General features: G+C 49.1%; 1 protein-coding gene across 8 annotated transcripts in view; it reads left to right on the forward strand.

Moving 5' to 3' along the window:
• The window catches only part of CCDC28A (coiled-coil domain containing 28A), a 414,393-nt gene that overhangs the window by 304,248 nt on the left and 95,488 nt on the right, over positions 1-14,657 (forward strand). For 5 of the 8 annotated variants that reach the window (XM_069608099.1, XM_069608094.1, XM_069608096.1 and 2 more), the window contains one exon: positions 1,559-1,648. The exons of 1 other annotated variant lie outside the window; for it this stretch is intronic. In XM_069608099.1, coding sequence (XP_069464200.1) covers positions 1,559-1,648 — 90 coding nt within the window. The remainder of the gene's footprint in view (positions 1-1,558; positions 1,649-14,657) is intronic. 2 more of the 8 variants (XM_069608098.1, XM_069608103.1) reach the window with 1 other exon arrangement.

Consider the following 14,657-nt stretch of genomic DNA (forward strand, 5'->3'; position numbering starts at 1 on the left):
TTCACAAAATTCTACTACGTCGACCGGGATTCCAGGGAGGAGTCCAGAGTCGGCCAAGCAGTGCTGCGCAACCTGTTTGCTTCAAGGTGAGCCTGGTGAGGAGGTAAGAGATGCTTAATGTTGAGTTGTTGAATTGCTTAATGTTGAGCCTTGCCACCTCCCATGGTTGTGCATGTGTGTACTGCTATGTATTCTTGTATTCATGAGCATGTGAATCCATGCCAGGCCCCATGCTGGAGAAGGAACAAGTTACTTACCTGTAACTGTTGTTCTTTAGCATGGGTCTGGCATGGAATCACATGCGAACCCTCCCGCCTAGCCCTCTGCGGCTCTTCTCTTGGTCCTACTGCCACTGTACGTGCTACCAAATCTGAAGATGGCTGCCAGAGGAGGGGCTTAGGTAGAGGGCAGTCATTAGCTGGGGGCAGTATGACCCAGAGACCAGAGATTAGTTATTAGGAGAAAGACAGTTCAGAAAATAAACTGAAACTGATTTTTTCTTTTACCAAGGATTCCCAGCCGGACGACGGGGAATATTCATGAGCATGTGCATCCATGCCAGACCCAGGCGGGAGGACAACAGTTCCAGGTAAGTAACTTGTTCCTTATTGTAATCGTATAAGGGCACGCAATAGGTTTATTTCGTATTGGCCATTTTGTTTTGACTGACACAACTAGGACTGTTTTCTTTATTATTTGATTGTAGCGTGTGCTCCCATCATTAAAGATGGGACATCCAGGAGTTTATCCAACCCTTTTGCTCAATAAACACCCTTGAACATCATATCTCATGTCTGGTCTTCCCTTGTGATACCATGCCTGCCTTACACTAGACACCTGATTGGCTGGCTCCCCCCGCCAGGGTGCTAATGTATTGTAACAAATTATACTTGACAGTAAAGGTCAACTTGTTTGATTTGAGAATGCACTATATGTAGGATGTTGGTAGTAACTCTCAAAATAATGTTTCATAAGAATTAAGCGATTATGTATTCAAATGTACTTTATAAAATAGTACGTAGAGAATGGGCCTCATTACGGGTCCGGCGGTAAATTACCAGTGCCTGACTTCCCAGTGCCACCGGGCTGTTCTGAGTCTGGTGGCCGGGAAGTCAGCCGCCGATAATATTGTTAGTCCCCATTCCCCTGGAGTCCCATGGGACTCCAGGGGAATGGGGACACAGGAGCACCGGCACCGTTAACAACGGTGCCCGTGCTCCAGTGAGAACTCTGCGGGTGCTGTCCTGCCCGGCAAGGTCAGACCTGCCAGGCGGGACGGCACCCACCCGCAGAGTTGGCCGGCACAGTTATAATGAGGCCCAATGTGTTTCACTTTTTGGGACAGGCGTACCATGTGTTAATAATTATGAATGTTTAAACAAAGTACTTCTGAACAAATGACTACTGTAGATTCTGTGTAGGGGAGATATGCAATCGGGCACATGAATAGGTATAATTTATATTTGATACAGTGGCAGTAACCAGTTTGGCTGTGAACGCTAATCTTAAATTCACTTTTAACAAGCTACTGATTCTGACGATCTGTTTTATGTTGCAGCTGGAAGAGTTGAATTCTTCAATGTATCCTTTTATGAAAACATCACACAATATGTTGATAAATCTATACTTCAAGACTTACATTTTAGAAGTATGTTCTGAACTGAGTTATCAACCATTGAATTAAAATGATGAGCAAAGAGGTTGGAAAATGTTATGTCTGGTCATCCATTTACTGTGTGCCGTTTATTTGGAGCTTTTTAGTACCTTTGCTTGTGTCCAGAAACACTGTGCTGCAGTCATTTTTGTGCTGTCACGCCTTAATTGGAAGGTCTACATACCCCAAATCAGAATGTAACTGTCCTATATTGATTTGTAAAACTTTGATATTGCAGAACATCGAAAGACCTTGGCCCTTATCACAAGCCTGGCAGTATTTTGCTGGTGATTCCGTGGATCTGGTGGCACTGTTTCCAGCAACCGTAACCACAGAATCACTGGCACATTAAAACATATCAGGAGCACCCATTCCGGCATGTTGGTAACGGTGCTGCCAGCATGAAAGAAACACCGTCAAAACCAGCAGAAATGGGTGGGACACCATCAACAATGCTGGTGGCACAGTTTACGGCATGTCACTCACTGAAAAAACAGAAACACAGACACCGGAAACAACGTCACTGTCAGAATAAAAAAATCGCTGGCAGCCATCTTGGAAAGCACAATCCACTTAAAATCACACAATTCCAGTTGCCATCCGGACACGCAGGCACCGGCATTGCACTACCAGGCACGGCATCTCGCATCCCTGAGAGACGGCAGCGCAAGCCACACTTCACTGAGCTAGAGCCCAACATACTGACAGACTGCATTGTACAACATGCTGGAGACCTATTTTCAATGGACCTCTGCCACAGCACACAAATCCGAAAGAATGCCATCTAGGAGGAAGTGGATCAGAAGGTTTCAGCCGTGGGACTCGTACCCCGCACAGTATGCGACTGCCACAAGTGGTGGGATGACCTCCGCCTGTGGGTGCGCAACTTGCTGTTGGCCCAGCTCAAGGAATGCCTGGCCACTGGTGCTTGGACAGGCACACCAATCAAATTGATGTCATGGGAGAGGTGCAGCAGTGTGCTGCACCTTGAAGGGATCGAGGGAGTCGGCGCAACAGAGGCTGGAGCAGGGACACCTGCAGAGGGCAGTGAGTACAACATGCCAAACCAAAACAAACACAGCAGGCAGGAAAATGCAGTGCACAACACACAAATCCAGAATAGTGACGCCTGATTCAACCTAGGCCCCAAACCCTAGGACTGCTTCACTCCAGACCTGGTGTCACAGGTTTCCCCCTTTCACATCCGTTTTCGGTGCCTGATGACTTCTTTAGGAGGAGTCTTCTTTCGTATGGATCGGGTCTTATACAAGCCCGCTCGGCCGTCCTCGGCTTCCAGTGTTCGTTCAGCTTCGATGTCCAGGATCAAGGGAAAACTCCAGGAAACTCAGAGAAAGGGATAAGAAGCACGAGGAGGCGGTGCAAGGATTCCAGGAAGGCTGGATAAGAAGGAGGAAAGGTAGATTGGAAGAAGGGTTTCCTGGAACCAGGAAACAACAGAATAGTACAAGGAAGAGTACGGAGCACACGTCCGGTTACAGCTAGCAGCAGCGTTGAGACGCGCGGGGCCACGGGGGTGTGGCCTCTTTATAGAGCACGCTGTGTAGAACGCGAAGACTGGTGAGCGGCGTTCTGGGCTTGCAGCCATGTTGGTAGTATTATGAAGTATAGACCCCGACGTGTCAGGGAATAGGAGGCCCAGAAGGGCGAGTTCGATGGTTCATGACACCTGGAATTGCTGCACGGGCTCCCTGTGACCGCAAGTTCCAATTGCAAGACCCCCTACCCCATACAAAAGGCTGTCCGGGGCCTGGTCCCCCATGAGTCACACTGGTGGCAGCCCATCCTCGACAAGTCTCCCCCAGCATCCCTCACCATCTCTTGGCCATGGCCACTCTTCCCTGGAATAGCCGGAATCTGGCACACCCCGATCCATCGCACTGTACTCCCCCTTCCTCCCCCCACTCAAATCACATGCACCTGTGGCTCCCATCAACATGTGCCCAGCCCTTTGTGGCCCGATCCCCTGCAATACACCCCCTGCCATCCTGGTACCCTTGCTCCTCCAACCCATGCACGACAATGTTTCCTGCACATGCACAGTAACAATGACACGTGTCCCAGTATGGCCGTATCTCCTAATTTGTCCAATACCTTCTTGCTGGTGGCGACTGATAACACTTGTGTATTTGCAGCATATGATTTATCAATGCATGAACTTTAGACACCATACACCGGCATCATATCACACGCTGTCTGAACTGCATGTAGCAAGGCCATAGGATGGCACAGAGGTGATTAACGGCATGCCCATCTCACCCCCACAGTCACATTTGTCTGCGAACAAGGTGGACAAAGCACAAGGAGGAGGAGAGCCATGCTGGTGCAAAGGCGACAACAGCACCGGCTGTGCGAGCATGCCGCCTGCACCAACAGAGGCACAGCCTGCAGCCCCTGTCGCAACTCCTGCTGCTCTGACAGAGGCGCCAACCGGACTGCCTTTACCACCCACACACCAGCCTCCCATGTACAGCGGCGCATCTATGGATGACTATGCCAGACTGGATGGTGGGGGCACATCGGAACACACCCCCACCACAGTCCCTCATTCAGCCCCTCCAACATCCACAGCCCGCCTCCACCACCCATCCCCAGCATCAGAGACATGGATGCATGCCTACAACGCATTGAGGAATGGCACAAGCAGATGGCGGGACTTTTACGCCAGCAGCTGGAGGAGGCCAGGTTGATGCAGGAGGAGACCAGCTTGACGGTCACCATGCGTGACGGTGCTACTCGCACAGAGGGTTTGGGAGGGGAATGAGGCCATATCAGAACTGGCTGAGTCCCTGACCCTCTCCCTGCAGGTGGCACTAGAGCGCAGGGACATGGCAGGTTCAGACCCACCCTCAACCGTCACCATGCCCGCCAGCTCACAACAGAGCAGCCTGAGGCGCAGATCCCTGTGCCTTTCAGACTCGCCTCAAAAGTGCAGGCCAGATGGTAAGAAACCACGAAAGTGAGCCTGTTCCAGACAAGATGTGACACTTTTACTAACGGGTGTTTTTGGAATGGTGTGTTTTGGAGGCTAGTTTGGAGGGATTGGGGGGGGGGGCGGTGAGCAACATGTTTCTTGTTGTTTGTTCATGCTAAAATACACATGGTTCTGCATATGAATTCACGTCCGGACATTCATTATGTGTATAGGGGTGCTTTATTTTTGCACTGATTCACATGCAGCGTGTGCCCTGGGTAATGTGCAGGTGCTGTGTGCTCCGAGGTAGTTCTGACATCCCTGTGATGGCGTAGTCGTATGTCTGCAGCTGCATCCTCTTCATGGTCATCTTCATCGTCCGCCGGAGGCATTTCTATGTCTGGGGGCAGGGGAATGTTGCGCGAGATGCACATTTTGTGCAACATGGCACAGGCCAGGACTAGCTTCCCCACTTTCACTGGCCTGTACCAGAGCGGTGAAGGCAACAGAACCATGCCTTCAACAGTCCAAAGGTCAGCTCAATTGTCACCCTTGTTCTGATGTGTGCACGATTGTCCTCAGCTGCATGGTGGCTCTATGGATGTCTCATAGGGGTCATCAGCCATGGTAGTAAGGGGTAGCCGGAGAGGGGCACAGGAGGGTGGGCCATGTCATTCAGGTGACTGGCCAGTACAAGCATGTTGTGAGTTGGATGTGTGACACATGCATCTGGGTCTGTGCGCTTGCGGCCCATTGATCACCTTCCTATCTCATCCACCCAGGAGCATCTTGGCGCTAGGCAGGTAACAGTCAGGAGGCACAGCCTCACTGGCACAGATTAGGCAAAAAGAAACTTGTTCAGTAACTGACGAAAGGATAAATGATCAGCCTTTGCCCGAAGATGGAAAGGAAGAGAATTCCAAGACCTTGCCGCAGCAACGGAGAGGGCATGCCCCCCCCCACCCAAAAGAGCCGCACCCGCGGGACAGAGATAGTACAAGACTCAAGGGAGCAGAGTGAACGATTAGGAACATAAGGGCGAAACTTGAATTGCAGGTATTCAGCCCCAGGCCAGAAAAGGCCCTGTGCATAATGCACATATATTTGAACTGCACCCTCAGGGCCACAGGGAGCCAATGCAGCAGCCGTAGGGCCGAGGAGATAGACGTATGATGGGGAGTGCAAACCACCAATCTGGTTGCCGCGTTTTGCAGCATTTGGAGGCGCTGGATTAAATACAGTGGCTCTGCTAGATATAAGGAGATACAGTATTCTAGTACACTCGGTACCAGTGCAGCAACCACTGGGGCATGAAACTGCACAGGGAGGAAATCCAATACCCTACGCAGAACTTTAGTGCCCAGATTGACAGATGCCACCCGGGCCTCCAAAGAAAGCGAGTAAGAGGTCTTGACTCCCAAATCTTTCACAACAGAAACCGGAATAGGACAGGAACCAAGAGAAGACCAAAAAGAGGGAGTCCAAAGAGAAGACGCAGAAGAGGGGCCAACCACCAGGACCTCAATCATGTCCCCGTTCAATTTAAGCCAGTTGTGGCCCATCCAACGCCCCACGTCCTCCAAGCACCCCCGTAGCTGAGACACCAGACCAGGATGAGAAAGATCAAGCCACAGAATAATCTGGGTGTCCTCAGCATAGGAGTAACATCGGAGGCCGTGGGAGTGGATGAGCTCAACGGCTGGATGTACATAATGAACAAAGTGGGAGACAAGGCTGAACCCTGGGGGACCCCACAAGACAGTGGGACAGAACCAGAGCGAAAAGGAGGAAGAGTGAGAGTTTGTGCACGATCACCAAGAAAAGCTGAAAACCAAGATAACACCTGTCAAGTTATCCCCACTCCGGCGAGACGGGCGAGCAGGATGGAGTGGTCGACAGTGTCAAAAGCCGCCAATAGATGGAAAAGAGGCTGTGTGTGAATCTCTTCAATCAGGACTGGACTCTGCTGACGGCATCAGTAGAGCAATGGCAGCAAGCACAGTGATCCACAGGTTTGCGTGGTTGAGGAAGTCTGGATTTGCACCAGGCATGCCGTCTAGGCTCCTCAACATGCCCTTTGACGGCACTCAGCTGTTTGTCAGCAAGGCTGACGAAATCCTAGAGAAGCTGCAGATCTCAAAGGCAGCAGCCAAATCCCTTGTTGCCACTATCAGACAGCCACAGCCATCTCACCCCAGTGGAACATCTTGGAAGGGTAGGTCCTTTCACTTCTATTCCGCAGCTGGAAGAGTGAGAGGACTGGCTAGTCAAAGGGGCCAAAGAAGGTTCCCTAGTGGTTAACGAGGGAGGGGTGCCAAGTCCACCAAAACAACGTCTACCTTACCATCAGCTGCTGCTTCAGCCGCCTCAAAACCTCTGTGAGACCTTAACTCACAAAACCCCAGTGGGTGGCATCTCTCGCAGCATCTGCAAGAATGGCAGGGTATTACTTCAGATAACGTGGGCATTGGAAACAGTAGCCCAGGGTTACTTCCTTCCCTTTCTAAAAAGGACTCCGGATCATACACTGGGGAGCCTCTCTTTCAAAGTTCCAGATCCGTTCCTTTTGCATGAAATTTTGAGCCTGCTAGAGAAAGGTGCCGTAGAACCAGTACCTTTGACTGAGAGGAGCAGGGGGTGGTACTCTCCCTATTTCCTAATCCCCAAGAAGGACGGAGGATTGAGACCCATCTTAGACTTGAGATGCTTGAACAAGTTCCTCAAGAAAGACCAGTTCAAGATGATTACCCTTTCTCAAATCCTTCAGGCCCTCCAGCTTCGGATTGGATGTTGTCATTGGACCTTCCGGATGCTTACTTTCATGTGCCTATTCATCAAAAGCACAAAGTACCTGAGGTTCGCCATTGGCGGTTCTCATTATCAATTTCGAGTTCTGCCATTTGGGCTGACCTCTGCCTGAGGGTTTTCATCAAGTTAATGGTGGTGGTGGCAGCAGGTCCCATGCGTGGGGGGGATTCACGTCTACCCCTACCTGGACGGTTGGCTGATCAGGGCACGTTCTCTCGAACAGGCCCTGAAACATCTCTGCATAACCTGCCACTCTCTCCACAAACTGGGCTTTTCCCTCAATTACAAGAATGCAAGAAACGTGGTTACTTGAAATATTGTCATGCGCCCTTGTCGTTAGAGAGAAAAAGCAGACAAATGACCCTTTTTCTCCAATTTGTAGGCATTTGACTTTTAATTGAACATAGTTTCTGAGGTGCCCTTTGTGATAACACGTGTTTCGACGTCTACATCGTCTTTTTCAAATCAGGGCTAATATTGTTGATTCAGTATTCATAGTTAGTGGTTTAAGCTTATTGGTCATGGGTTAAATCCCTGTGTCAGCGTGTTCCGTGTCGAAAAGTCTGAGGACCTCGAATCCAATGGTGAGGAGGGTGTGGAAGAAAGGGAGGTGGAGGTGGCCACAGGATCTGAATTAGGACAGATTGCAATGCCAAAAGATGACAGAATGCCAGCTGAGGAGCAAGTTCAAGAGCTCTGGAAAGCCATCCAAACTATGTCTCAAAAACTGCAGACAGTAAAGGCAGAGAACGCCGTTCTCCAGCAGATGATTTCCGCATGCGATCCTACCCCGGCAGAGTTACCTCCCATGGTGCTTTCCTCCAGGAAGTTTGATGGATCCCCAAAAAAAGTAAAGGAGTTTTTGGAAACCTGTACTGTATATTTCACCTTCACGCCACGTACCTTCGCTACAGACCAAGGTAGGGTTGGCTTTCTAATTTCTAACATGACCGGAAATGTGCTAGCATGGGCAACCCCTTTGGTAACTGGTACCGATCATATCCTTCAGGACTTTGCTGGCTTTCAGGCCCTGCTCAAACAGACGTTTGAGAGACCTGAGTTGACTTTCACAGCTTGCAAAGATTTACTGGATGTCAGACAGGGGTCTCTGGATGTTCTCTCCTACATATCTACTTTCAGGCCTTTGGCAGCTAGAGCCGGATGGCCAGAACAGGCCCAATATGCCATCTTTCGGAGGGGTCTAAGGGAAGAACTAAAAGATGAGCTTGCCAGATCCCTTCGCCTGCAGACTTTTTCGGACTTGCTCTCATCCACTCTACAAATTGAATATCGAATTCAAGAAAGAAGGTCGGAACGCCGTAAACAACGATCCATCTCCTCTTCGTCTGAATCCTATCCTCGTCCAGCACCTTCTCCCTCTACTTCCTATCCCACTGACGAACCGATGCAGATCGGTACCACCAGAGGACCTCTCCGACTGCAGAAAGAAGACGCAGGAAAGAGAAGGGACTATGTGCCTATTGTGGGTCGGATCAGTACCTCCTCAAAGACTGCTCTGAGGTTCCAAACAAGAAACCGGGAAACGGTTACCCTCGGCGTCAGTAGGGACAGGTCTCCGAGGGTCCTCAATAAGTTCTCATAGTCCCTATGTTTCCCTTTCAGTTTCTGCTCCTGATTCCAATGAGGATTCCAGACTGATGGTGATTCCAGTGACCTTAAACATTGAAGACAAGCTAGTTGAGTCCTTAGCCCTTTTGGACTGCGGGGCGGCCGGTCATTTTGTGGACACTTTATGGGCCGATAGAGTGGGTCTACACAGAATAGCTCGCAAGGAGGGGCAAAAGGTAGAAGGGGTGGATGGTTCCCCCTTATCTTCCGGTCCCATAACCCATACCACGGAGAACTTATCGGTTCATATTTACCAACACTCAGAGGTTCTGAGATTTGACATAATTATAGCCGCTCATTTCCCTATCATACTAGGAATCACCTGGCTGCGTAGGCACGATCCTCGGATTGACTGGGCAAACAACCAGTTAAGTTTTTGTTCCTCGCTTTGTAAGACACATTGTCTTTCCCTGGAGAGCCGGTGTGACCTTCAGACAGCTACGGTCTGTTCAGAAACGCACGTCCGACTTCATGCTCTCCCGTATTATTGTGTCCCATATCAGGATGTCTTTAAAGAGAACAAACATGCCACGCTTCCTCCGCATCGCCCCGAGGATTGCACCATCGATCTGGAACCGAATGCCCTAGTCCCATTTGGCAGGATGTTCTCTCTCACTCAAACCGAGAAGCAGGTGCTACGAAGCTATCTCGATACCAGTTTAGAAAATGGTCTGATTCAACCCTCTAAGTCCCCAGCTGGCACGTCATTGTTCTTCATCAAGAAACGAGACTCGACGGAATTTAGGCCTTGCATTGATTACAGAGGCCTAAATAAGGTCACGGTTCGGGATCAGTACCCAATGGCGATAATTTCAGACATCATCGAGGCCGTCCAGGGAGCCTATATCTTCACCAAACTAGACCTTAGGAATGCTTACCACTTGCTTCGTATTGCCAAAGGGGATGAGTGGAAGACCGCCTTCCGGACTCCATTCGGTTTATTTGAGTACAAGGTGATGCCGTTTGGGTTGGTGAACGCACCAGTGGCATTCCAGCGGTTTATGGACTGGATGTTTTCGGACATGCTTTCGGTTTCAGTAATCGTTTACCTTGATGACATCCTAGTCTTCTCTTCCACTATGAAGGAACATGTTCTTCACGTCACCCAGGTCTTGGCGCGCCTCCACGAGAATCATTTATTGGTCAAATCAGAAAAGTGTGTGTTTGCAGCTCCTTCTGTACCATATCTGGGGTACATCTTGTCTGAAGACGGAATTGCCATGGATTAGAACAAGGTCCTCGCCATCTTGGATTGTGCCGTCCCTACTTTGGTCCGGGAAATACGATTCCTTGGGCTGTCTAATTTTTACAGAAGGTTCATCCCTAACTTTTCTGAAGTGGTCCATCCCATTACCAGTCTACTCAAGAAGAACGCTCGTCCGCTCAGATGGTCCGAAGAAGCGGAAAAGAGTTTTTGTCATCTTAAGAAGCTCTTCTGTTCCGCTCGGATACTTCGACATCCTGATCAGACCAAACCCTTCATTGTTGAGATGGATGCCTCTGCCATAGCTATCGGAGCAGTTCTATTACAAGCTGTGGATGGTCTCTAACATCCGGTGGCTTATTTGTCTAAAACTCTCTCTATCAGTCAACTCAACTACTCAGTCCTTGAAAAAGAACTGCTGGCTATGAAATTAGCCTGTGAAGAATGACGCCACCTGCTGATGGTATCTCGGCACAAATTTACCATCAGAACGTATCATAAGAACTTAAAGGTACTACAAGCCATGGAATGTTCCAATTCACGGCAGGCTCGATGGGCCTACCTTTTTTCCCCAATATGATTTCCAGATAACTTACCTTCCTGGATCATGTAACAGACTGGCAGACTCTTTGTCCCGCAAAGATTCAACAAAGGAGAAGCGCTATCAACATTAGAGAACCAATGTTCCCCAGAAATCAGATTCACATTCTTGTGAGCTCCTTCCTCCAAGAGGTCAAGACGGTGTTGATCTCGGAACTGCCACAATTGCCACTACACCGCAAGAACCTTTACCAGGAGAAAGACAGATTGTTATTCTACAAGAACCGTTTATACATTCCCTCAGGGTCTTTTACGCCAGAAGATCATAGGTTGGTGCCACAACTCGCTCACTGCTGGACATAGGGGTCAAAACAATACAGTGGAACTTATCTCAAGATCTTTTCTTTGGCCTTATTTGAAGAGAGAGGTATCGGAGTATCTTAAGGCTTGCCCGATCTGTGCAAGAGCAAAATATCCATCGGGCAAACCTCTCGGCCTGTTGACACAATCAAAATTACCCACTTGTCCCTAAGGGCTCATTTCTACAGATTTCGTGGTGGATCTCCCGGTGTCAGATTCTTGTACATGCATCATGGTCACCGTTGACACGTTCACCAAGATGGCACACTTCTCACCCTTGCCAGGCCTACCTACCACGGCAGGAATGGCGGAAGTATTTGCGCGAGGCATCTTCAGGCTACATTGGCTGCCCGATAAAATCATCTCTGATCGGGGGAGTCAGTACGTGTCCAAGTTTTGGCAAGCCCTTTGTAAAGTGATTGGGATAGAGAGGGCACTCTCCTCAGGTTTTCATCCCCAATCCAATGGACAGACCGAACGTCTCAATGCTACATTGGAGCAAAATTTGCGGTGCTATAGCAACCAGTACCAAGATAATTGGGTCTCCTTGCTCCCCACAGTAGAATTCACTTATAATAATACTAAACACTCCGCCATTGCCATTACCCCTTTTTATTGTTCCTATGGGGTTCACCCAAGATCTTTTTTACCGATCATACTCAGCTCGATCAATTCACCAGCTGCTGAGGAGGTACTGCAGAACATTACAGAAGCTCACGCTACGGCCTTAAGTTGTCTGGAGGCTAGCAGGAGACATAATAAGATACAAGCGGACCGACAGCGCAAAGGTTGTCCCGATTGGAAAAGGGGAGACAAGGTGTGGTTGTCTACCAAGTTCTTACCCCGATGGGTGCGTCCTTCTGAACTCTCCTCGTTTCCTGGGTCCTTTTCCCATTCTTTCTAGAATCATTCCTGTGTCTTTTAGACTGAGACTTCCTCCTTACCTTAGTCGCATACACCCAGTCTTCCATTCCACACTTCTTAAACCTTACTATGCTGATCCCTATCAAAGGCCCATTCCTCGACAGGCTAAACCTCATACACAAGAAAGTGAGGAGTATGAGGTCTCTGCCATACGAGACTCTAGGTATTACCGGGGCCGTCTTGAATACTTCATATCATGGAAGGGGTACCCTGAGTGGGAGGACTCGTGGGAACCTGCTTCTCATGTTCACGCCCCCAGGCTCCTGGCTCGCTTTCATTTTTTACATCCCAGTAAGCCCGGGGTCCTTCGCACTGGATGGGGGCATACTGTCACCCCCCGCCGTGATTGGTGGTTACTTCCCCATTGGAGACTGCAGCGCAGCGCGCGGCCCCGAGTGCTCCCTCACGCTTCCTTTGGTTCTCGGAAGTAGGGGTCTAGTGGTTCTCACGCGGCGTCCGCCGGGAGGTACTTCTCCCTGCGGCTTCTGCGTTGCAACCCTTTGGATCTCCTATCTGCCTCTTGGGTCCGACGCTAAGTGTTCTTCCTATCCTTGCAGTATTTGTTTCCTTCTTGCCTTTTCTGCTGCCTTACTATCTCTCTGCGGAGCTCTCTCTCGTCCACGGAGGCAGTGCGGCATTCTCCTTCAGGCGCCCCACGTCCTCGCGGACGCGGAATCCGCTAGAGCTTCCATTCACTTCCTCATTCTCTTTTTCCTTCCTCTTCTCTCCTTACCTTTCAGCCCCTCGGCGAGCCTGTTCCCTCGGCTCTCCTCCTTTTCCTTCCTAGCCTTGGTTTCTCTTGGTGCCCCCATGGTCGCAGGACTGCAGCCACACCGTCTTGCCCTGGATTATGCAATCACTCACTATTCCTCCGGCTTGGAAAGTTATCTATGCTGCTTGCATCTCATATTTAGAGGAGGAACCAGTTCTTCATCGGAGAAGGGTTTTTTATGCCTTTTGGCTTTTTCTCTTATTTCAGCCCGATCACGGCAAAGGAGCCACAGGTCTGCTGTTTAACGAGCATTCACTGTGGCTTCCTTCCGTGGCAGGCAGATACCACCGAGAAAGGAGAGAGACTACTTGACCCGGCGGCGCCTTCACTCTGAGGACCTCGAATCCAACGGTTCAGGTGAGGAGGGTGTGGAAGAAAGGGAGATGGAGGTGGCCACAGGATCTGAATTAGGACATCCATATACTATTTTCCTTAAGGACAAGATAGTCAAACCAACTCTTCTACCGAAAGTTGTATCAGACTTTCATTTATCCCAGAACATTGTATTGCCATCTTTCTATCCACATCCACATTCTAACAAGGATGAGGAGAGACTGCATAGGCTTGTTCCAAGATGAGCACTTAGCTTTTACATTTCCAGGATGGCTAAGTTACATCAGGATGACCAACCTTTTGTTGGATACACGGGTCACAAGCTGGTACTATCTGTTCTAACTTTGTCTAGATGGATCATATAGGGCATTACGGAATGTTACAGATTGGTTGAGAAAGATCCCCCAGAAGGCCTCAGGACCCATTCCACAATGGGCATGGCAACATCATCTTCTTCTTTTACAGAGAAGGGTGCCAATACATTATATTTGTGCGCCGGCCACATTGTCCTCCATTTACACTTTTACAAAATATTACTGCCTGGATCTTCAGGTCAGGAAGGAGGATTTAGTAAGTCAGTTTTACATGCTGTCCATACCAATTCTTAAATTCGCATCTAAAATTCGTACTCCCTCCTCCAAAACCTAACACTGCTTTAGGAGTCTAAGATGAATACGTGGGAGGACACAATCCATTCGAAGAACAAGTTACTTACCCCTGGTAACGTTCTTTCAATAGGATGGTCCACCCACGTATTCCTAATTGCCCCATAAACCTACCCCACAGTAGAATTTCAGTGCATTACACACCTTAGGCTTTTTCAAGATCTTATACTGTCTTGGACACACTAATGCTGTTAATTGTGCATGATGCATAAAAACAGAACTGAAGCTAACAAGCTCTGCGCATTATATATGTACCAGTGATGTCATTGACCTCGAGACGGAGGCCCTCGAGGAACATAGTCGACTGCATCGACGCACATCGCCCTCTACCGAAATGTTTTTCCGAAGCAGCTAAGCTGGAAAGGATATCTCTCTAAGATGAGGAATACATGGGAGGAACATCCAATCAAAAGAACGTTACCAGGGGTAAGTAACTTGTTCTTCTGCTCTGGTGAGAAGCTGCATAGTGGAAAAAGCCATTACTAGGACTGAACTATTTGCCACCATCGCTGGCACTGCATCTGTTATCTCTCAATGTTGGATACCAGACCTTGATCTGCCCCATCTTCATTTCCTCAAATAAAGCTGACGTTGGTAGAATTGGACCAAAATCTAGACACTGGTACAAATTCTGGCAATGCTTTGTAATATCTAGATTGTCCACCCATTAAAACTACCTTGAAGTTATGGGAAAGCACTCTGCAAACGTTCAGGATGCTGATTGTGCTACGGGTGTTGAATTATCATATCAATTGTCTCTGATCTTTTGGACATGGAGGACACATACTTTGAATTGTGCTGTCCGGCATGACCATGGACAGTATTTAATGGTTGCC

The sequence above is a fragment of the Ambystoma mexicanum genome, chromosome 4q (assembly GCF_040938575.1).
Source record: "Ambystoma mexicanum isolate Mex_15411 chromosome 4q, UKY_AmexF1_1, whole genome shotgun sequence".
Classification (NCBI taxonomy): Eukaryota; Metazoa; Chordata; class Amphibia; order Caudata; family Ambystomatidae; genus Ambystoma; species Ambystoma mexicanum.